The sequence below is a fragment of the Lemur catta genome, chromosome 17, assembly GCF_020740605.2.
Source record: "Lemur catta isolate mLemCat1 chromosome 17, mLemCat1.pri, whole genome shotgun sequence".
Lineage (NCBI taxonomy): Eukaryota > Metazoa > Chordata > Mammalia > Primates > Lemuridae > Lemur > Lemur catta.
The window spans coordinates 23,151,767-23,173,573 of record NC_059144.1 but is presented as its reverse complement, the minus strand read 5'-3'; the positions used below and the strand labels follow the sequence as shown (position 1 = coordinate 23,173,573).

Sequence of the window (21,807 nt, the reverse complement as noted above, 5' to 3'; positions counted from 1 at the left end):
ACCATTATAATGCAAGATACACATATATGAAGACAGTTGAAATAGAGAATAAGAGCATGTCAGAGAATCACCAACTCATCCTTTTGGTCTCAAGTGTTGGGTTATGGCAAGGGCAAGGAGGGAAAGGGACACCTAGGAGAGATAGCAGAAGGCTAGACCCAGGGTGAGACAAGCATTGGAGTCTCCTGAAGGTTGGGGTTAGGATAGGGGCAGAAGCAGTCAGCTGTGGAGACTATACACATTCTGAAGTAAGAATTGAGCCAGGTAAGGGAAATATCTGGGCACATTGATGAAAAAGTACTATCTGAGTTGCCAAGAGCTTCCTGTCCCTAGAAAATCCTGGGTGGCTTTTGATCCTCTTTCAGTTGTTTCTGTTATTTGCAACCAAAAGAAATTTGACCAACATATGTCAAAGTACCTGTTGCAGTGCTGAACAGGCTAGTTTTTTCAAAGCTAAGAGGGAGGTGAGTGAGCAAGTATGTGCATTTCCTTCAACTTGCCAGGTGGGCATCTCAGATGTGGAGGACAAGATGGGAGTCTCATTTACAAAGAAGCCCGGGTCTACCATTTATGGTCCAAAGAAAGAGCTTGCTTACCCAATAATCCCTTGCCAATAACATACCTTTATGTTCTATGACAATGACATTTATTTAACACATTCAGTATTTCACATTGTACAAACCCTTAGATTCTCTTTATTCACTGGTCCATTTCTACAACAAATACATCCAAAACACTATATAATAAAATTATTTACAACATTTCCAAATGAGAAGATTGCTTTTGCCCCCACTACTGCTATTCACACACAGTACTTCCACAGCACAATACATCATTAGAAGATCTAAAAATGCTCACCCTGTACTCTAGGCTGCTTAGGAAATGTAAAAACTAGTAACATTTACAATGGCAATAGCTCCTCTCAAAACATGACAACATTTTAGAAACCTTGAACTTCATCTTGCAACACCAAAGGGCTCAACAACCCTGCTTTCCCCACTGTACTTTATGAAACAGGTTGCAGGGACTAGGAAAAGGGCCACATTATTAAAATGACTAACTGTAGAGAAATGGATTTTAAAAAGTCACAGCTCAAAATTGCTCTTTGTAAAATTCACACACATTTACAAGTATCAAGTCGCCATCCAGCTTGTTTACTTGGATTTTCTTCGCTTGGATTGCACCGCACCGGTTATGTCTGTGGGGGGAAAGGAAGGACATGTTCAGCTGAGACAGCTCTTTACAGTAGTGCCCTCTAGGCAGTCCACAGCAACCGGCTGACCTGAGTGGAGCCCCACTAGACCCTGAATCAGTCAGGGGCACTTGAGTCACTGGCTTTGCTTGAGGATTTATGTGGCAAGAGTGTGGGGCCCTGCATGTTAGGGCCTGGCAATTGGGAAAATGTGATACAGGTGGTGGGAGATGAAACACACACACACACACACACACACACACACACACACACACGCGCACACACACCTGGCTAGAGAAAGTGGCAGGGTGGGGAGAGCCTTTTTAGCTGTACAATTAACCCCACAATCTTCCTCACCAGTTCCCATCTCCCAGTGAGGTGTGGATAGACAGTGCTTTTGTTGAGAAATCAATGAATGATGTCACAAGTGAGTGAGTAAATTGTGTGAGAATGTAAAATACCAGTCTTTGGATCCCCTTTGGAGCCAAGCCACTGTTTTGCAGTAAGGAATTCTTTGACCATGGACCTTGTCAACAAATGTCTACTGTGGCCCAGCCAGTTATATCAAGGCTGTGGATACATACAGACATGGAAGCAATTCAGAACTAGCAACAGCCTGCTCTGAGCCCAGGTGAGCCTGAGGGATTCATGGAAGAGATGGGAGTGATTATACACAGGATAACAGTGACATAATGGGGAATGACTGTGTTTGAATTCTTTTAATTTCTCTTGTACTATCAGTGTCTTAAATCAAGCAACTTCATCTTATCCCAGATTTAAACCATATTTCTCAAAAACTTTTCCATACAAAGTTCTTCTATGGCAGAGTACAGTGAATAGTCTGAAGCTCTCCAAATGTTTTAGATTGTAGAGCCACTGCCTAAAATATCATTTCACTTTACTTTCTTGTTTAAAAATTTTTTTTTAATTTCCAAATATGGAAATTTTAAATTTCCATGTACAAATGTTTTTGTTAGATGGATAGCTTTTGTAATGCTTGAGTCAGGGCTGTAAGTGTGCCCATCACCCGAATAGCATTCACTGTACCTGTTAGGTAGGTTTCTCATATTCACTTTAAAAGGCCACCCTTATTTTGTGCTGCTACATGGCAGATATTTTGGTTTTAATACGAAAATGTTTTAAAATTACTTCTCATCAAGGAGGAAAAAATGTTTCTATCTAATACGTTAATACAAAAGATGAGTCAGATTTATCCATTTCTGGAAACTAGGCTGAATTTTCTGATGCTGCATATTAGGTTCAGTGTTCTAAACAATTTTTCTTCTTTCTTTTCTTTCATATTTTCAGAACCCAGACTCTCATGTAGATGCAAAAAGCAAAAATTGTACTGCTCTGTTAGCTAGAGTAATTGTAAGAAGTGAGGCTTTCTAAGAGGTGACCTGTGGAATATTTTCAGGCTTCTGTTGGTGGAAATTTCAGTATGTATATCTTCTTGGTGGGAGGTCATGAGGCTGGTGCCGTGTGGTAAAATCAGTCTCTCTGATTTACTTAACTGTCTTTTACTAATCAGGGGACAGTTAATCTAATGGATAATCTAAGGGATATTGATTATGGCGTTCTTTATTTTAATTCATGTAAATGAACTAATTCTCACACAGCCATACAACTCTTCATAATCAATTCTTTATGCCAAGTCTCAAGCTTTATTTTCACTGTAGCAAATTTGTCATTTGCAGTAAAAATATGCAGGGTTTTGTCTTGACAGTGTTCATTCTTAGAAAATTATCCATTAATTAGGTCAACTTTGGAAGCTTCCCCTTTGTTGTGATTTGAAGGATCAAGTGGCGTGTCTGAGAAACACGTGTATGGCTGGGAAAAGAGGTGGGGAGCAGGGGTGAGGAGCCTCAGGCTCCCCCTCCTTCCTTGCTTGTTTCCATCTGTCACTGCTCTAAAGCACCCAATGAACTGGCCAGCTGCCTCTGAGGATGAATCAATGAGTGGGGCCCTGAGTAAACAAGCGATTTGTGCTAGAAACTGCAAAAAAAGTGTTATCTTTTGGAGACTAGGGAGAAGGGAGGAGTGGTGGTAAAGGGTGTATTTTTATACTTCATGAGGGGAAAAAACTGTTTTAAACTGAGTTTGAAGTCTTTATCACCTTCTCTAGATAAATCTAGTCACACAGAGCAAAGTCACTTTCCATGTCTTTATAAATGTCTGAAAAGATGAGTGTTTTTGTTTTTGTGGTTCATTTTATACTCCCTCCAAAATGTTACTACCTTTACCTCTCCACTGAATACATTAAGAGGCTGGGTGTGGTGGCTCACACCTGTAATCCTAGCACTCTGGGAGGCCAAGGCAGGCAGACTGTTTGAGCTCAGGAGTTCGAGACCAGCCTGAGCAAGAGCGAGATCCTGTATCTACTAAAAATAGAAAGAAATTATATGGACAGCTAAAAATACATATAGAAAAATTAGCTGGGCATGGTGGCGCATGCCTGTAGTCCCAGCTACTCAGGAGGCTGAGGCAGGAGGATTGCTTGAGCCCAGGAGTTTGAGGTTGCTGTGAGCTAGGCTGACGCCATGGCACTCTAGCCTGGGCAACAGAGTGAGACTCTGTCTCAAAGAAAAAAAAAAAAAAGAAAAAAAATGAATACAATAAGAGAATCTAGAGGCAAACTTTAAGGTAAGGAATTCTAGGAAGTGATGTAGTGGCCAATGATACCATCAGGGTGTGCACTAGGCTCGATCAGCACACTGCTCCTAAAGACTGCCTGGCCCTGGCCTATCTGTCAGTCTCCCACAATCGACACCATACTGCAAAAACAAAAACAAAACACATATATTGTTGAAAATTTCTTCAGTTTTTTAATCATCAAGGATTTTACAAAATTAGTATCTCCTTGCAGATATACTAATATTTCAGAGTCTAGTAGTGCAGTCAGATAATTTGTATCCATGTTTTAGAACAAACTAGATGATAAAGCACTGGGTCAATAACAGACTTTTAGGTGATTGTCCATATATGTCATGGGGGAACATTTAAATTTGTAATGTGAGGAAGGGATTTTTTTTTTTTTGTCCTGGTTGCCTCATTTTGACCTTCAGTAAATTTGGCCAAATCTACAGTATAAGGTTCTGTTCAATCCTGTAGTATGTGGGCTCTATGGTCCAAGGAGTTTTAGAAATTGACTTTGACCTTGCTTACTTCATTCTGCTTTTCACTATACTATTTCTAGCCAAGACTTCTAATTAATTATAAAATATTCTGGAAATTTTCCTTCAAAATTTGCATGGTTGGTTTCTAAAGGATGTTACAAGAGTACAATTTCAGGTAGTTAATGTTCAGAGTTTTCTCCCATAAGATGTATCAATTTATGTTCATTTGAATTTCCACAATAATAACACTTCTGTTTTAATTAAGTATATCTGTATACACTGTGTTTTTTTAGATTGTGGCTTCTCAAGTCACTGGCTGTGGGGAGGGAAAAGATATCACCTACTGTGCTGTCAGAGACACCTTAGGGTGCCCCAGGGACACCCACACCCGCTGAGGATTATAAGCTACTATGAACTTCCCTCATATTTATGTATTTTCCCTGGTTTCAAACTTATGCTTTGAACTTCATGTTTTTAACAACTGATCTTTTTTCCTAGTTGAAAATATAAAATCTATTATAAATAGAAGAGTAAATAAAGAATGACAAAAGAAACTAGAAAAACCATTTCTGTGTTAATGGTGAATTCACCGTGTCAGGAAGCAGAACTACTCATTAGCATGTTTATAAACAACACACCTGATCAAATACAATTTAAAAAAGTTATTCACTGATTTGTGGTAGCCAATTTTTGTGTTTGTAATTAAAAGTGGGAGAGAAAACCCAGTCAACCCAAAACAAAAAGCAATAGATCAGAGATGACCAAACAATCACGTGGGCCTTCCTGGACTTGCCCAGAAATTATCCACCCGACCTGCTCCAATTTGACAGTCTAGCAGGCCCTGGCTCTGCTCTCACAGCAGGAGCATGATTAATGTCACTGGTTCCCTGACAATACAAAAGTACCAACCCTTCTCATTATAAACTGCTTATAATATTTCTCAGCTTTCAAGATTTTCATTAAAAAATGTTTTTGATTTTGTTTGCATATATATGACTAAAATCTTTTAGATGCAGAAAGGAAAAGCCCCTTTTTTCTCAAAACCTTAAAAAGTACTGATTTTGCAGTAAGACACTTCATGTTTCAGGTACCTAGCACTATGTATGTCTCCAAGTTTGTGATTCATAAATTTTAGAAACCAGCTTGATATTCTGTGACCACTTTCTGTGTATGGGTTCAAATGCAATCACAGCAAATTATTTTATGACTTAGTTCAGATTTTTGGATATAATATAGCAGGCCAAATAATATGCACATTTATTCTATAAGTTGGATCTAAGAGCTTTAACACCTAAAAACCAAAAGAGCTGTAGTACTCATTTCTTTCTTTCTTTTTTTTCGAGACAGAGTCTTGCTCTGTTGCCCTGGCTAGAGTGCAGTGGCACAACATAGCTCACTGCAACTTCCAACTCCTAGGTTCAAGCAATCCTCCTACCACAGCCTCCAGAATAGCTGGGACTACAGTGCACACCACTGTGCCCAGCTAATTTTTTCTATTTTTTAGTAGAGATGGGGTCTTGCTCTTGCTCAGGCTGGTCTTGAACTCCGGACCTCAAGCGATCCTCCTGCCTCAGCCTCCCAGAGTGCTAGGATTATAGGCGTGAGCCACCGTGCCCAGACTCATTTCTGATTTAAAAGGTAACTATGATTACTATGATACATATTTTTTGGTTTTCTTCTAGGGTTTCTGGCTCACAGCTCCTGTAACCCTTGTAATTTCCTAAATGACTAGAGCAATCTTTTATTAAAATATTTGGTTGTTTGTCCTTGATTCCTGAAATAGTTCTGAGTTGAGTTGATCAGCAGTGGCCAACGATTTTATCAACGAATCCTCCATAAAAATCCAAAAGGACTTGAGTTCAGGGGTCTTCTAGGAAGGTGAACAAGAACACATCCACTGACCGGGCCCGGTGGCTCACGCCTGTAATCCTAGCCCTCTGGGAGGCCGAGGTGGGTGGTTCGCTCGAGGTCAGGAGTTTGAGACCAGCCTGAGCGAGACCCTGTCTCTACTAAGAATAGAAATAAAAAAGAATTTATCTGGATAACTAAAAATATATATAGAAAAAATTAGTCGGGCATGGTGGCGCATGCCCATAGTCCCAGCTACTCGGGAGGCTGAGGCAGTAGGATCGCTTAAGCCCAGGAGTTTGAGGTTGCTGTGAGCTAGGCTGATGCCACGGCACTCACTCTAGCCCGGGCAACAAAGTGAGACTCTGTCTCAAAAAAAAAAAAAAAAAAACAACAAAAAAACCACATCCACATGCTGGGAGAGTAGTGCAGCCCAACTCTACCATAGGCAGCTCCTGTGTTTGGGACCCTTGTATATTTCACCCTATGTATCTCTTCATTTGGCTGTTCATTTGTGTCCTTAAAAAATCCTTTATAATAAATTGGTAAATGTATTTTCCTAGTTCTGTGAACCACTCTAGCAAATTAATCAAACTCAAGGAGGGGATCATGGAAACCCCGGCTTTTAGCCAGTTGGTGAGAAGCACACATAAAACAACCTGGGGCTTGAGACTGGCATTGGAAGTGGGGTACAGTCTTGTGGGGCTAAGTCCGCAACCTGCAGGCTCCGATGCTATCTCCAGGTAGATAGTGTCAGAACTGAACTGGAGGACACCCAGCCGGTGTTTGCTGCAGAACTAATTGCTTGCTTGATGTGTAGGGAAAAACCACCACACATCTCATGTCAGAAGCATGTTGTAAGAGTATAGGAGGAGAAACTGAGTCTGTTTTTCTACTCATACGTAGTAACTTATTCTGGGACAGTTAAAGAATGATGAGATCTTGAGGCTGATGTGGAGATCCATACATGACTGTGATTCCAGGGGTTGGCCAGAGCTATGCCATCCTCTAGGCAATCCTCCATGCAAGATCACAAAGCCTGAGAATCATTATGGCCTCTTTTTTTTTTTTTTTTTGAGACAAGAGTCTCACTGTTGTCTGGGCTAGAGTGCCGTGGCATCAGCCTATAGCTGGGACTACAGCCATGTGCCACCATGCCCGGCTAATTTTTTTCTACATATTTTTAGTTGTCCAGCTAATTTCTATATTTTTTTCTTTTAGTAGAGACAGGGTTTCACTCTTGCTCTGACTCACCTCGAACTCCTAACCTTTAGCAATCCTCCCGCCTCAGCCTCCCAGAGTGCTAGGATTACAGGTGTGAGCCACTGCACCCGGCCCATTATGGCCTTTTCTAAGCCAGTTGCTAACCGTCAAAGCATGGATGTGACAGGCACTCCAACATGACCATTACCACCTTGGGATAATGTCCAGTTTAAGTATATAGGCCTATTTCCTACCCCCAAACTCCCTCTAAAACGGGTTCTAGCTTTCCATCTTTCTTGGCTAGCAGTTATCTATGGAGTGGCTCCAATTTGAGCACCTGTTCTTAATTGTTCCAGCTGCTCCTTAGATTCACTCTGGTGCCCTATAAATGACACATTTAGTACCTCAAGGCTCTGGGCTCATGTCAAGGTTCTTGTGTGTGACATCTCTAAAGGCTAATACCCTTTTCCTGCTGCCTTTTTTTTTTTTTCCCCCTGAGACAGAGTCTCATGCTCTGTCGCCTGGGCTGGAGTGCTTTGGTGTCAGCCTAGCTCACAGCAACCTCAAACTCCTGGATTCAAGCAATCCTCCTGCCTCAGCCTCCTGAGTAGCTGGGACTACTGGCAAGTACCACCCTGCCTGGCTAATTTTTTCTATTTTTAGTTGCCTGGCTAATTTTTTTTCTATTTTTAGTAGAGACAGGGTTTCACTCTTGCTTAGGCTGGTCTTGAACTCCTGACCTCAAGTGATCCTCCTGCCTAGGCCTCCCCAGAGTGCTAGGATTATAGGAGTGAGCCCCTCGTGCCTGGCCATCTTGCTTTAAAGGTAATTACACACCATGTTTTACAGCCCAGAAGACCATGATCCTCTGGGAAAGTGAGGGGCTACCAAGAACATTCAGAACTGAGGGGGAGCAGATTTTCCCACAGAACTCCAGGGGTCTTCCCTTTTATGCTCTACGTTTAGTACTTCAATATAATGAAAGGCATGCTTCCTTCCAAACAAGTTTCTGCTTAGGAGATTTAGGAGATGATTCCCAGGGAGGGGAAAGAAAGTTGTTGGCTTCATTTCTGCACCGAAAGTGAGGATACCTAAGGTGGCCCTGCCTGTGGTATACAGTATGCCTGGAAAGGAAAGAAGGCTGCCACTCACAATTTCTCCCCTCACTCTCCAGCAGGCTGAGGTAAGGTAGCAGTACTTTCGACACCTCTCTCTTTTACCTGTATATGACCTGTAGACCTGTGGCCTACTCGCAAGGGCTCTCATGAGGCATCATGACACTCTTGCCTAGAAACATGACCTGCCAACAACAGTCAAGTCCTGAAGTCAGTGTCTGACGTTGGTGTACCAGGATATTCCCTGGTCTTCAAGCTGAAATCCCAATGATACTTGACCACTTCTTAGCAGTCCTGCTGATATCAGGTACTCAGTTAGGATCCTAGCTCTTGCCTAAACTGAGCTACTCAAGCTCGGGACATTTCCTGAGAGGATGAGGTATCATATCCTCTCTTAGATCTAGGCCTTTGTATATGCTATATCTTGCCCAGAATACTCCAGCCAACCAACCCCTAGTGCCTGGTTAATCCCTCCTCATTCTTCAGGTCTCAGCTTAAATATCTTTTTTTTTCCAGAAATCATTCTGTAACCTGGTAAAGGAGCAAGGCATACATGGTATATAGTACCATGCAATTTTGTTATCATAGCATTTAACATTTAGCACACTGTATTAGAGTTTCTCTCTCTCTCCCCTCTATTTTTACAGACAGGGTCTCCCTCTGTGTGCTGGAGTATAGTGGTGCAAACATAGCTCACTGTAGCCTTGAACTCCTGAGCTCAAGCAATCCTTCCACCTCAGCCTCCCAAGTAACTAATGCGCCACCACACCCAGCTAATTTTGTAGAGATGGGGTCTTGCTATGTTGCCCAGGCTGGTCTTCAACTCCTGGCCTCAAGAGATCCTTCCTCCTTGGGAAGTTCTGGGATTACAGGCATCAGCCACTGCACCCAGCTGAGTCTGTCTTTCAATGTGGTGAAGAAAGAGACTCTGTCTTTTCACGATTATATCCTCAGAGTGTGGCATGTAGTAAATACTTAATACATATTTGATAGCTGGTTATTCATTTAATAATTACTGATTGATACCTCTCTGTATTAGGCACCATACTAGGCACCAGGGATACAGTGGTGAGCAAAACCAGACACGATCATCTGCCCTAATAGAGTATATATATTAATTACCTATCCCACAAATAGGCATAAAGTTACAGCTGTGGCGTTATAAAGAAGAACCTGCTGCTATGATTCTTCATCACTGTGACAACTGAGCTAAGTAGGAAGAAGGGGAAGTTAAGGAGGAGCAGTGAAGTGGCAGGAGGGACGAGCACTCCCTGTAATAGTTGACATATGCACAGGCCTTGTGATGAGAGGAATGAAGACAGCATGTCCTAGTTGCTGAAAAAGGTGAGATGAGGTTGGGAGATGACAGGGGCCAGACCACACAGGACCTTGTGGGCTATGTTGAAGCTTTTGGACTTCAATGGTAAATCACTGAAGGGTTTTAAGCTAATGGGTAGAAGTACAGATTGAAAGGGGCACCTGAGATAAAACTGGCAGCTTTCTGTGATGAATTTGATGTGAGGGAGAGAGGTCTCAAGGAGACACCTAACAGAGAGATGGTAGTGCCATTCACTGAAATGAGGAACAATGGCAGAGGACCTCATGTTGGGGTGAAAATCACAAGTCTGGTTTCAGACATATTGAATCTGAGGATATGCATGTAGTTGTCTAAGACCTCTAGAGGTCTGTGTTTGAAATACAAATTTATGAGTCATCTGTGAAAGGCTGTAACTAAAGAAGGGGAGCATGAATGAGATCAATTAGGGAGAAAATACAAGGTGAAGACAAAAGGTGACTCAGTATCAAAGTTTGAGAAAGGTCACCATCTAATGGCTGGGAATGGAGACTGAGAAGGAGCTCCCAGAGAAGAAGCAGAAAACAACTGAGAGTTCTCGGTCACAGAAGACAAGAGAAAAGTTATTTCAAAAAGGGGACAGTAGTCACCAGAGGAGACAAAATTGATAGTGTAAATTTCTTCAGAAGATCAGAGAAGATGGGATCAAAGGCACAGGTGGAGGAACTGGCCTCAGATGTGAAGAGGGGCAGCTGCCCTATATAGCAGGAGCAAAAGAGGACACTGGTAGATTTATGTCTTGGTAGTGGGAAGTTGAGGGAGTTCTGTTTTCTCTGGGAAGAGTTGAGGGTCTCTACTGAGAGGGAGGGGAGAAAGTAGGGGTCAGAGGTTTGAAAAAGAGTACAGAATAGGAAAGAGAACTCACCACAGAAACAGAGAAAGATGGCTGGGCCATATTTAGGACCTATCTGAAGTGGGTGATGGTGAATTTAAAGTGGAATCAGTCTGCCTGGATAAGTTTTTTTCCAGCAGTGCTTGTTGCTCTTGTGTATACACACAGAAAACATACAGTTAAATGAAGTAACAAATGAAGGAAGGACCAAACAAGTAGCAGAAGTCAAAGACACTTGACAAATTTAAGGAACAGAAGGAAAGATGAAGGACAAAGTCCTCTGCTGCTGTGATAAGGACTCTTTTCCTCTATTTGACCCACGAATAGCACCCACATCCCACTGCTAACCTTTAGTAGAGCTGGAGGCTGAAGCAGGTCGAGAGGATCGTTTACGATGTCCATTTTCCACACTTTCAGAAGCCACAGTTGGCTCTTCAGTTCGGGAGTTTCTTCGGCTTGGGGTTTTGGACTTTTCAACTACCTCTTTGGGCTCACTGCTGGGACAAAGGGAAGCAGAAAGTTTCCAAGGATGTGAGGGAATCAAGTCACACAAAAAGGGGCTCTTCAGATAGTTTCATTCATAAGGTAGGAGATTAAGAGCTACACAGTCATTCTGGAGAGAAAATAGTCCACCCGGGGACAATAAGCACTACTACCTTCTATATTACTGAGAATTTAAAAGTGAATCTAGCTTGTTACATTATTAAAAATAAAATACTAAAGCAAAATTCTGGTATAATTGTTGAAAAACAGGTAAAAGGCATAAAGCACTTAGAATAACTCCCCCCAAACTTCCTCATTCATTTTCCTATAACATTCCCCTTCAAAAATTAAAAGGTTGTCTACCAGTGAGATGGTTTTTTTGTTTTTTTTTTTGAGACAGAGTCTCGCTCTGTTGCCCAGGCTAGAGTGCCATGGCGTCAGCCTAGCTCACAGCAACCTGAAACTCCTGGGCTTAAGCAATCCTCCTGCCTCAGCCTCCTGAGTAGCTAGGACTACAGGCATGCGCCACCATGCCCAGCTAATTTTTTTTTCTATATATATTTTTAGTTGGCCAGATAATTTCTTTCTATTTTTAGTAGAGACGGGGTCTCGCTCTTGCTCAGGCTGGTCTCAAACTCCTGACCTCGAGCGATCCACCTGCTTGGGCTTCCCAGAGTGCTAGGATTACAGGCGTGAGCCACCGCACCCGGCCAGTGAGATGTTTATAAAAAAGAAAAAATTAAAAGATACTCCCTTTCAAAAATTAAAAGATTCTGGATTGTGTAATTTTTTTAGTCATGAAAAAGGTCTTTAATAAGATGTTTGAAAATTGCTATTAACTCAAAATATTATCTAAACCTAGGAAATTACTAACATATTGGCATTTACTATGAGCCTGGTACAGTCGGATAACAGCATATTACAAGTCATATTATGGGAATAGATTCATAATACACTGCTAGGTATATTGATTGCTCCCACCCCAGCTCCTTTATTATGCAAATATTCATACTCTACTACTCAGTATTATTGAGGATACAGGGACAAAAAACATTTTTGTACTCTCCTAATGGAGTATAAATTGTGTAACCCAATGATTCTCAAAAGGGGTAAATTTTTCCTCTTAGGCGACATTTAGCAACATCTGGAAACATTTTTGATTGTCATGACATGTCAGGAGGAATGTTCTACTGGCATCTTTTGGATACAGGTCTGGGATGTTGCTAAAATAAACACCCTATGATACATAAGATAGCCCCACACAACAAAGAATTATTTGGTCCAAAATGTCAATAATGTTGAGGTTGAAAAACCCTGTTGTAATCCTCTGACTCAGGAATTCCATTTCTAGGTGCCTAAGGAAACAAATCTTTTTACAGAGCTCAAATTACACATAAAGACTTTAAAACATTTTATTTATATTAGTGAAAATAGAAGACCTAAGAGCCTACTAAGAGATTAGTTGACTAAATCATGGTGCATCCATATGTTGTCATTAAAAAATCATGCTGTGAAAGATTATTTAATGACAAAATTAGTCATGATACATTAAGTGGGAAAAAACTACCAACATTATGAATAATACAATCCCATTTTCATTATAATATATATTGAGTATATATGTAACTACATATGAATAGGTCTGAGATAAATACACATAAATCTCACATAATTTCTCTATCTGTATACATATTCTGTTAAGAAGACTAGAAGAAGATGAACTAAAATATAAACAGTGAACACTGTTGAGTTGTAGGAATACTGATTTACTGGTAAGTTATTTTCTTGTTTGTAATTCTATGATCTGAATTCAAGTTTTCTTTAATAAACGTTTTACTACTTTCATGGTTCAAAAAAAACATGTCAAAATCATTACAAATTTTTTTAGAAAATTTAAATTTAGAAATTAGAAAATTAAATTTGCTTGTAGGGCATGGAACTGAAATAAAAATAATGTGACAAAACAAAACTCGTCAAAGGGCTACCTCTCTGGAAAGTCTTCCATGACCTCACTCCCCAAGTACAGTTGTCTCTTCTGTCTCTTGGGTTCACAGTCTATATCTGGCATTCTAGAGCACCCATTGGACTGTACGGCATGTTCTATTTTAATGTCTTATGCCTTCCACTAGATTGTGAGCTCCTTAAGGACATGAACCATGGCCTGATTATCAACTATCCATACCCTTCCACTGTTCAATCCTGCCACAAGGACCCTCTGCTAGCAGCACTATGGCTGGGAACTGGGCCATAGTGTTCACTACCTTAGCTTTTTTTTTTTTGGACATCATAGGCAATTTCCTGTTTATTGTTTTTTTTTTAATTTCAGAATATTATGGGAGTACAAATATTTTGGTTACACAAATTGCTTTTGTACCTTTGAGTCAAAGTTATAAGTGTGTCCATGACCCAGATAGTGTGCATTGTACCTGTTAGGTGTGAATTTACTCATCCCCCCCATCTGCTTGATTTCTTTTTCTTTTTTTTTTTGTCCCGCCCCCCCACCTGCTTGATTTCTGATGAATGTTATTTCCATATGTGCACGTAAGTGTTGATTGATGAGTCTACCTTAGCTTATGTATAACAGCTGCCGCTGCCCCACACCCAACCACAAGCCAAGGCAAGTCAAGGAAAGGTGAGGCTGGAGCCAGGGTGGAATTACAAAACAGAGGGATTTACACCTCCTTTTAGAGGTGGTGAGCATGGCTTTCTGGCTGGAACCCAGAAAATGGTCAAAGATTCTGAGGAAAGTAAGATTCCTAATGGAGGTGCCTCTTTCTCCTGGTAAAACAAAAGCCACAGCAATACTGTCCTGGTGTTTATAAAAACACCTCAATGCTGAGGCAGCTCTGGAAACAAATAACCACAAGGTATTTTTCGGTCTGATTAGCTGATTTCTCTAGACAAATAGTTAGTATATGCTTGAGACATGGAAATTAATTCAAATATGAGCCCAATCCAAATAAACCCAGACTGGCAGAGTGGTATAACATAATAGGAGAAGCAATAAATTTAGAATCAGATGAACAAGAATCAAGTCTTTGTTGTGCATTTATTGGCTGTATTTAGTTCTCTCTATGCTCCAGACTCTTGATCTATAAATCCGCGTCTTGTCTGCTGTAATACATAGGTTAAACGTGAGGGCTCTGAAGTCAGAAGGTCTGAGTTTGAATCTTAGCTTCACCATTTACTAAATCTGTGACTCTAGGCAATTTAGTTATTAACCTCTCTGTGCTTTAGATCCCTCATCTGTAAAACAGAATTTACTTTCCTAATACTGTGAAAATTAACCTTTTTTTTAGATGGGGTCTTGCTATGTTGTCCAGGCTGGAGTGCAGTAGCTATTCATAGGTGTGATCATACAGCATTATAGCCTTGAACTCCTGGGCTCAAGCAATCCTCTCGCCTCAGCCTCCCACGTAGCTGGGACTACAGGCATGCACCAATGGGCCCAGCTCAGATACTGTGAAAATTGAGATAATACTTCTAGGGAGCTTGTAGCCCAATGCATGGCATGGAATAGCATTCAAATAAATGTTGGCTATTATTACCTCCTCACAGGATTTACATGAAAATTAAATGAGAAAAATATTGTGAAGGTGTTTTACAAAGTAAGTTGCTATACGAAAGTGAGAAATTCTTTAAAATGTTATATAGTACATTCCTACAATAAAAAAGCGATGACTTTTGGGAAATGCTAATATTCCTCTCCATGGAGCTAATGATGATGAAGCCACAGAAGTATTTAATTTTGTTAGGTTATGTGGGGCAGCACAGTACAACAGAAAAAAGTATGGCTTTCTCTCTTTTTTGTCTTGAGGATCAAACTGCTATAGTTTAGAAGGAAGTCGCATGGACTATTATTAATGTCAATGATAACAACAGCTCCCATATATTGAATATTTACAATTTCCTTATGATGCTGAGTTCTGAGCATGTTATCTCATTCAGTTTTCAAAACAACCATAAAAGGTAGAAACTTGGCCACCAAGTTTTGTTAAGAGAAATGTTACCTCTGAAGGATTAGGACTCATGACAGCTCTCCATGATAGCAATAAAAACAGAATGGTGCAAGAGCGGAGAAAAAGGACAGGACTGAGAAAGCTGATACTTTTCAAAGAGGCTTATGCTGTGTTCATGCTAAGTCTGCAGAAATGATCATCTTACCTTTGTCCAGAGACTATGGCAGCATTTGCCTCGAGTTCTATAAAAAATACAAAGGACAGAAATGAGATGTGGAAACTGCCACAGGGAGAAGCTAGGTGTCCACAAGAATTCTGAATGCCCTATTTGGGCTAACGAGTCTCTTTGCCCAGCAGGATTCTCACCCTACATGGTATGGAGACAAAGTTGGCACAGACACAACTTGATTTGTCTGGGACATAAGACACTTACTTGGTCTATTTTTATTCTACTCCACACTGGCAAATAATCCTATTTGGATCAATAGAACTAAATTCACACTGCCTGGTTTATATTTCACCCAGCTACAGCTAGGTTAGTAAAATAAGCCTCTTCTTCTCACATAGAAGAGATTGTTTTCATTCTTAAAATATCTCCACCCTCTTGGCACTTTTTAAAAAAAAAGACAGCAATCTTCAAATATGGCTTTACTTGTCCTTAGGAGAACTGAGGATGGGAAAAAAACAACAACAAGAACAAAAGACAAATATGTCTTGAACATCTATTAAGGGTGCATTCTGCCACAAAGGACTTCCTGAGTTTTAGAGGGCATAACGCTCTGCTTTCAGATATTGCCTTTAGACCTCATTGTGTTTCTCTCTTTCTCAATCTTCCAGCAATGCCCTCCAAGAAAGGAAATTCTCTGTAATTTGCCTGCTAGGGTTTTGCATCAGTGAGTATCCGCTGGGTTTAACAGGCACTTCTTTCTCAGTACCAGCAGCAAAATATCTGTTTCCTCAATTATATGCCTTTAGGTGGGTCCATGTTTTCCAAAAGCCCATCCCTGATAAACCAGATAACAGGGATCTCTCCTGCCTCTGGCCTTCCACAGCCCTGCACCTGTCCCCTATTTAGGGAATTCAGCCTCTCATACTCAGCATACAAGTCTAACCTACTCTACTGATTACATGGTAACCTTGAAGGTAATGAAGTCAGAGTGCCTATGTCCAAATTTTGACTTCATTGCTCATTAGCCATGTGACCTTGGGAAAATTACTTGACTGTTCTGTGCTCAATGCCTCATCTGAAACAAATGGGAATAGCCACTTTACCCACTTCAAAGTTAAGAAGATTAAATGAAATAATGCATATAAAATTTTTACTATAGTACCTGGTACTTAGTAATAACTCAATATTAGCTATTATTATTATTGCTATGATGATCATGTTGATGCAGCCTTCCATGTGAAGAGGCTGACCACTCTACCTTCAATGCAAGATGACGGCAGAAGGGAATCCTTGCTTCTCATTTACTGGTTAGCTCCCTTATCTAACCCACAAAACCTGGAAATCCCTCCACAAGAAATGGATACCAAATCACTGAGTCTCTGCTACCTTGCTGGCTTGGCTGGAGCATACAAATTCAGGTAGTATGTACTTGAAAATGGCTCAAATCAAGAGGTACTAACCTTGATTAGTTTGCTCTTTTGAAAAAAGACAAAATTTGATGATTTTGAGAATTTAACACTATTGCTGCTAATGCATACAAGTGGAGATCAAAAGGATCTGATGAAGGCAATCAGTGGCTCTGGGAATATTTGTAAGGAGACTCATTTAAGCCAAACTTTTTTCGTTTTTTAAAGGCAAACTTTTAAAAAGAACAGTATTCTCTAGCCAATTAGTCTGAGAAGGGGGAAAAAAATGATATGGTAAAGCCCATTTTCTACAGTAAAGAGTTGGGGCAGGAAATGGAATTCCCTTCCGCTTTCTAGTTGCTCCTTTTCTCATCAAAAATGAGTTTTACTGTCTGACCCCTTCTCTAATTTGTTCCATTCCAACCCTTCCCAAATGTCCAGCACAATGTCCGGTATCAAGTGGGCGGTTTTTTGTTTTTTTTTTTTTAGACAGAGTCTCCCTCTGTTGCCTGGACTAGAGTGCCGTGGCATCAGCCTAGCTCACAGCAACCTCAAACTCCTGGGTTCAAGCGATCCTTCTGCCTCAGCCTCCCAAGTAGCTGGGACTACAGGCATGCGCCACCATACCCGGCTAATTTTTTTTTCTATATATTTTTAGCTGTCCAGATCATTTCTTTCTATTTTTAGTAGAGATGGGGTCTTGCTCTTGTTCAGGCTGGTCTCGAACTCCTGACCTCGAGCGATCCTCCCGCCTCGGCCTCCCAGAGTGCTAGGATTACAGGCGTGAGCCACTGCACCTGGCCCAAGTGGGCAGTTTGTAGCAAGGAAGGAATCTGGGTGGCTGAAATGGTTTTTGCTCATACTTGCTTTTCAGAGGACTGATTTTATCCAAAGAGTGTACAGTATAAAGTCCTATCCATCATATAGGATACAGCACCCTGAAAGCAGGTTGTAAAATCATCACAAGTTATACCTTACTTTTACTGGCTTAGACTCACAAAATTAAACACAGTTGTACTGTTGGTTTTTTTCTTAATAATTTGGGCAAGCATGTGAATTGTACTTTCAATGAGATTCTCACCTCCTTGTGGGAACCAGTCATACTTCTTTTTTTTGTACCCCTCAATGACCTACAGTGACAAAGAGCCAGACAAGACTAAATTGTAACAGATCTATGATATTTATGTTCCTCGGCAGTCTAATCTATGAAGGCAGAACAAGTGTTGTTACTGCCATCAAGATCCCCATGCATTCAGAGCTGACCCTGCAACCTACAGCAGTTAGTTGTCAGATTACCACAGACTCCAACTTCTAGAAACACCATGCCTAGTGCTATTTACAATGCTGGTCATGGAGCGAAACTTAATGCCATCCAGAGATGACTGAAATGACTCTGCCTCCCTGGAGGAATGGCTACCTCACCATGGCAGAGGTTCTCTGAACAAGACTTCACTCCTGTCATGGTAACACTATTAGTGCATTAATGCTTGTCACCCCAGTAAGTCACCATATGCCAGCTAGTCAGCTGCCAACCATGGGTGCCAGGGTCATGGAACAGGGCAAACTCTGCAATGGAAACCCATGGCTGAGTGGGCACCAAGATGCCCTTCTTGAGTTCCCTGGCTGACACGATACGTGCGTAAGAAAGAGAGCAAGCTGGTCAGGGGAAAATAACTTCAAGTAGTGCTGCAGAAGCTTTACCATTCAACCGAAGTCTGCTCTGAAACAGATAGATAAGATAGTTCCAGCCACTTCCTGGCATGAGAACGTGATGTTCAGGACAGCAGTAGCTCCCTCACGTGTAACCCAACCCACTCCAAGATACGGTTCCAAAGTGCGCCTTACCTGGTCTGGCACCAGACCCCTGCAGTGCTGTGGCTGGAGTTTCCTTGGGGACTAAATTCTGTGAAGGGGCTAAGGCAAGAAAAAAAATTACAGGCCTTTCACTTTGTTTTCTAAACAAGACACAAAGCATTAACTGAATCAAGGGCTAAGTAACTGCTGAAACAACACATTCCTAGAGAGCAGTACTTAAAGTTGGCCTTGAAATTAGAAGGACATTTTAAAACTTACTTAAAAAATTAACTGCCATAACACTCAGTAACAAAGACTACTACTTAGGAGTATGTGTTTTTCCTTTTTGTGTGTATAAAGATCAGGGAAGGAGATGGCCACGAGAACAGTAGCACCCATATTTTTTGCTTCTTCGGGTTAGGTTCTAACATCACTCTAAAAAACCCAAAAGTATATCTTAGTAGGCAACCTAAACCACTTTTAGAGGGACAATTATACTATTCATTTTAGCATTTTAAAAATTCTGTCTCACCCTCTAAAGACTATGCTCCTTTAGAGTTGAAATAATCATACAATTTTATACTTTTAAGAAATTTTTTTTTTAGAGACAGGGTCACGTTCTGTAACCCAGGCTAGAGTGCAGTGGCACGATCATAGCTCACTATAGCCTTAAATTCCTGGGCTCAAGTGATTCACTTCAGCCTCCCGAGCAGTTAGGACTACAGGCACTCACCACCACACCCAGCTACTTTTTTTATTTTTTGTAGAGACGAGGTCTCACTATGTTGCCCAGGCTGGTGTTGAACTCCTGGTCTCAATGATCCCCTGCCTCAGCCTCCCAAATTTTGTACTTTTCTACAGCACCTAGCAGGAATCATGGGCATAAAGCAAGTATTCAATTCATACTTAATAAATCAATTGGATATTTATTTATCTAACAAACAGTTACAAAGACTTACTAGGGGCAAGCCACTGTGTCAGGTACCCTTAGAGGCCAAATTATATCCTTCTTGCACATCAGGAACTCATTTTAGTATTAAAGGTAAGATATATGCATGTGGTACACTGGAGTGCACTGCGATGCCACATGAAGGAGACACACAGTATAAACTGCTACAAAAGTCCAAAGCAAGAGAGATCAACTCTAGGTTGAGAAATCTGAAAGCACATTAAAAGGAGAAACATCAAAGGACACAGAGAATTTAGGCCCTTGAGGAATGGAGCAGAATACACAATGTACTCTAGAACAGAACCTTCCTGGATGATATGGTTGGGAGTAAAGGCACAGATATGCCACAGTCACTTAAGGGTATATCCTCGCATCTTGACACTTCAGTCTAAAATTCTAGATAAACTCTGCAACAAGTTTTACCTTTTTGTAGAAACTATGAATTTTACAGATTTCTCTTCCTGCTTAGTAAAACAGTCAATAATATATTCGTGTTTAGGAATTTATTTTGGATGCTTATTTGATAAAAGTATATCTTCTAACTTCAGAATTTGTTTCTCACATTTTCAAGGTAAAAGCACAGAAGCCCCTTAAAAAAGAATAGAAACAATCACTACAAGCAAAACAGGTGTCCTTAACTAAAATTGGGAACTCTTCCCAGCTGCTGGTTCATCTCCCAAGGCTCACATATGTCTCTAGTATATAATCCAGATAAAAATAATTTCTAATCACTTCATTTTTCTCTTGGTACCAGAAGGAAAAGTTTGCTGAAAGGAAGTAGAAATGGAAATATTTAATAGTGAACAATATATTTAATTCACACTAGGTTTCTTTTTAATTCTTAGGGCTCACCTACAACATTAACAGAACTAGAACCAGAAACACAGAATTACTCGCTCTGTGAAATCTTTGTCTCCTGTAGGGGCAGCAAACTCCTTGAAGGCCTTTATCCCTCCCTCCATCTCTAACAGTGAGGTGAAGAGTCAGAGAGGAGAAGGGGAACTCTTCCTCTGTGTGAGGCAGCGTCTTGGCCACTTGACGTTAAGTCCTCTCCTTGAATCCTGCTACAAATTCTGGGAGGTAAGAATTACAATCTCCATTTTACAGGTGAAGTACATGGCTTAGCAGAAGGTTAAGGAAGTTATCCAACTGCAACTGGTAACCAGTGGAACTCTGATCTTACCCTGAAGTTTGTGTTCTTTCTGCCCCAGCTCCTGGGTGCTTACCACTCAGTGGCAGGCACTCGAAGCATTTTAGCTGCATAAATAAGATAGGCACATATTAGCTGGCCTAGGATATCACAAAGGTCCTTCCCAGCTCTAGCAGTGTGTGACTGATTTCACTCTGGGGAAACAGAGCTTCTGTACCACCTATGGCTCACTGGAGGAGGAACATGTGGGAGAGGAGAAGGGAAGGAGAGGAGGTATAAGGACACCTGTACTTCCATCATTAACCTACCTTGACAGTACATAAGAAATAGCCTGAACTAGATATACATGAATGGAATAGACCAATTCAGAAAGAGATTGCATCAAAAAGAAACTGGTAATAATAATTTTATGATTTATTGAACAATTATTATATTCCAGGCCCTGTGCTAATCATGTTATATGCATTATCTTGTTGAATTCTTACAACTACTATTGTTCCACTATTATAAAGGAGGAAACTGAAGTTTGGAGTGGTCAAGTAACTTGACAAAGCTCAAACAGCCAGTAAATGTTGGTGCTGTGATACTGACCCAAGCCTATCTGACTCTTAACCACTTTATTCCTCCTATGTCTATTATCAGGAACCTTAGTTTTCTGGAAAGCTCTCCTCTGGAGTAGCCCAGACAAAAAGGGAATGGTCCCTGAGATAGAGTACCTTTCATTTATATGAGATGGGGCTATGAGAACCCTGCTCGAAACAGTGAAAAGCAAGTCTTTTTTTTTTTTTTGAGACAGAGTCTCACTTTGTTGCCCAGGCTAGAGTGAGTGCCATGGTGTCAGCCTAGCTCACAGCAACCTCAAACTCCTGGGCTTAAGCGATCCTACTGCCTCAGCCTCCCGAGTAGCTGGGACTACAGGCATGCGCCATCATCCCCGGCTAATTTTTTCTATATATATTTTTAGTTGGCCGGATAATTTATTTCTATTTTTAGTAGAGACGGGGTCTCGCTCAGGGTGGTCTTGAACTCCTGACCTCGAGCAATCCACCCGCCTCGGCCTCCCAGAGTGCTAGGATTACAGGCGTGAGCCACCGCACCTGGCCTGAAAAGCAAGTCTTCATCATGGCAAGGAGAATCTGCAGAAGCTGCTGTTCACACTTAAGGCACAGTGTCAAAACAGAGGTCCACTGTATAGACTGTGAACAAATACTGAACTTCTCTGAGCTTCAATCTTCTC

The 21,807-nt window shown here is 41.0% G+C and overlaps 1 protein-coding gene across 6 annotated transcripts in view; it reads right to left on the bottom strand.

Moving 5' to 3' along the window:
- Positions 1-629: 629 nt before the first annotated feature.
- The window catches only part of NCOA6 (nuclear receptor coactivator 6), a 99,797-nt gene continuing 78,619 nt past the window's right edge, over positions 630-21,807 (bottom strand). For 5 of the 6 annotated variants that reach the window (XM_045528762.1, XM_045528765.1, XM_045528763.1 and 2 more), the window contains 4 exons: positions 18,523-18,591; positions 15,308-15,344; positions 11,009-11,157; positions 630-1,198 (listed from right to left, as the gene is read on the bottom strand). In XM_045528762.1, the coding sequence (XP_045384718.1) occupies positions 1,155-1,198; positions 11,009-11,157; positions 15,308-15,344; positions 18,523-18,591 (299 nt within the window). In that variant the 3' untranslated portion in view covers positions 630-1,154. The remainder of the gene's footprint in view (positions 1,199-11,008; positions 11,158-15,307; positions 15,345-18,522; positions 18,592-21,807) is intronic. The other variant, XM_045528764.1, reaches the window with a different exon arrangement.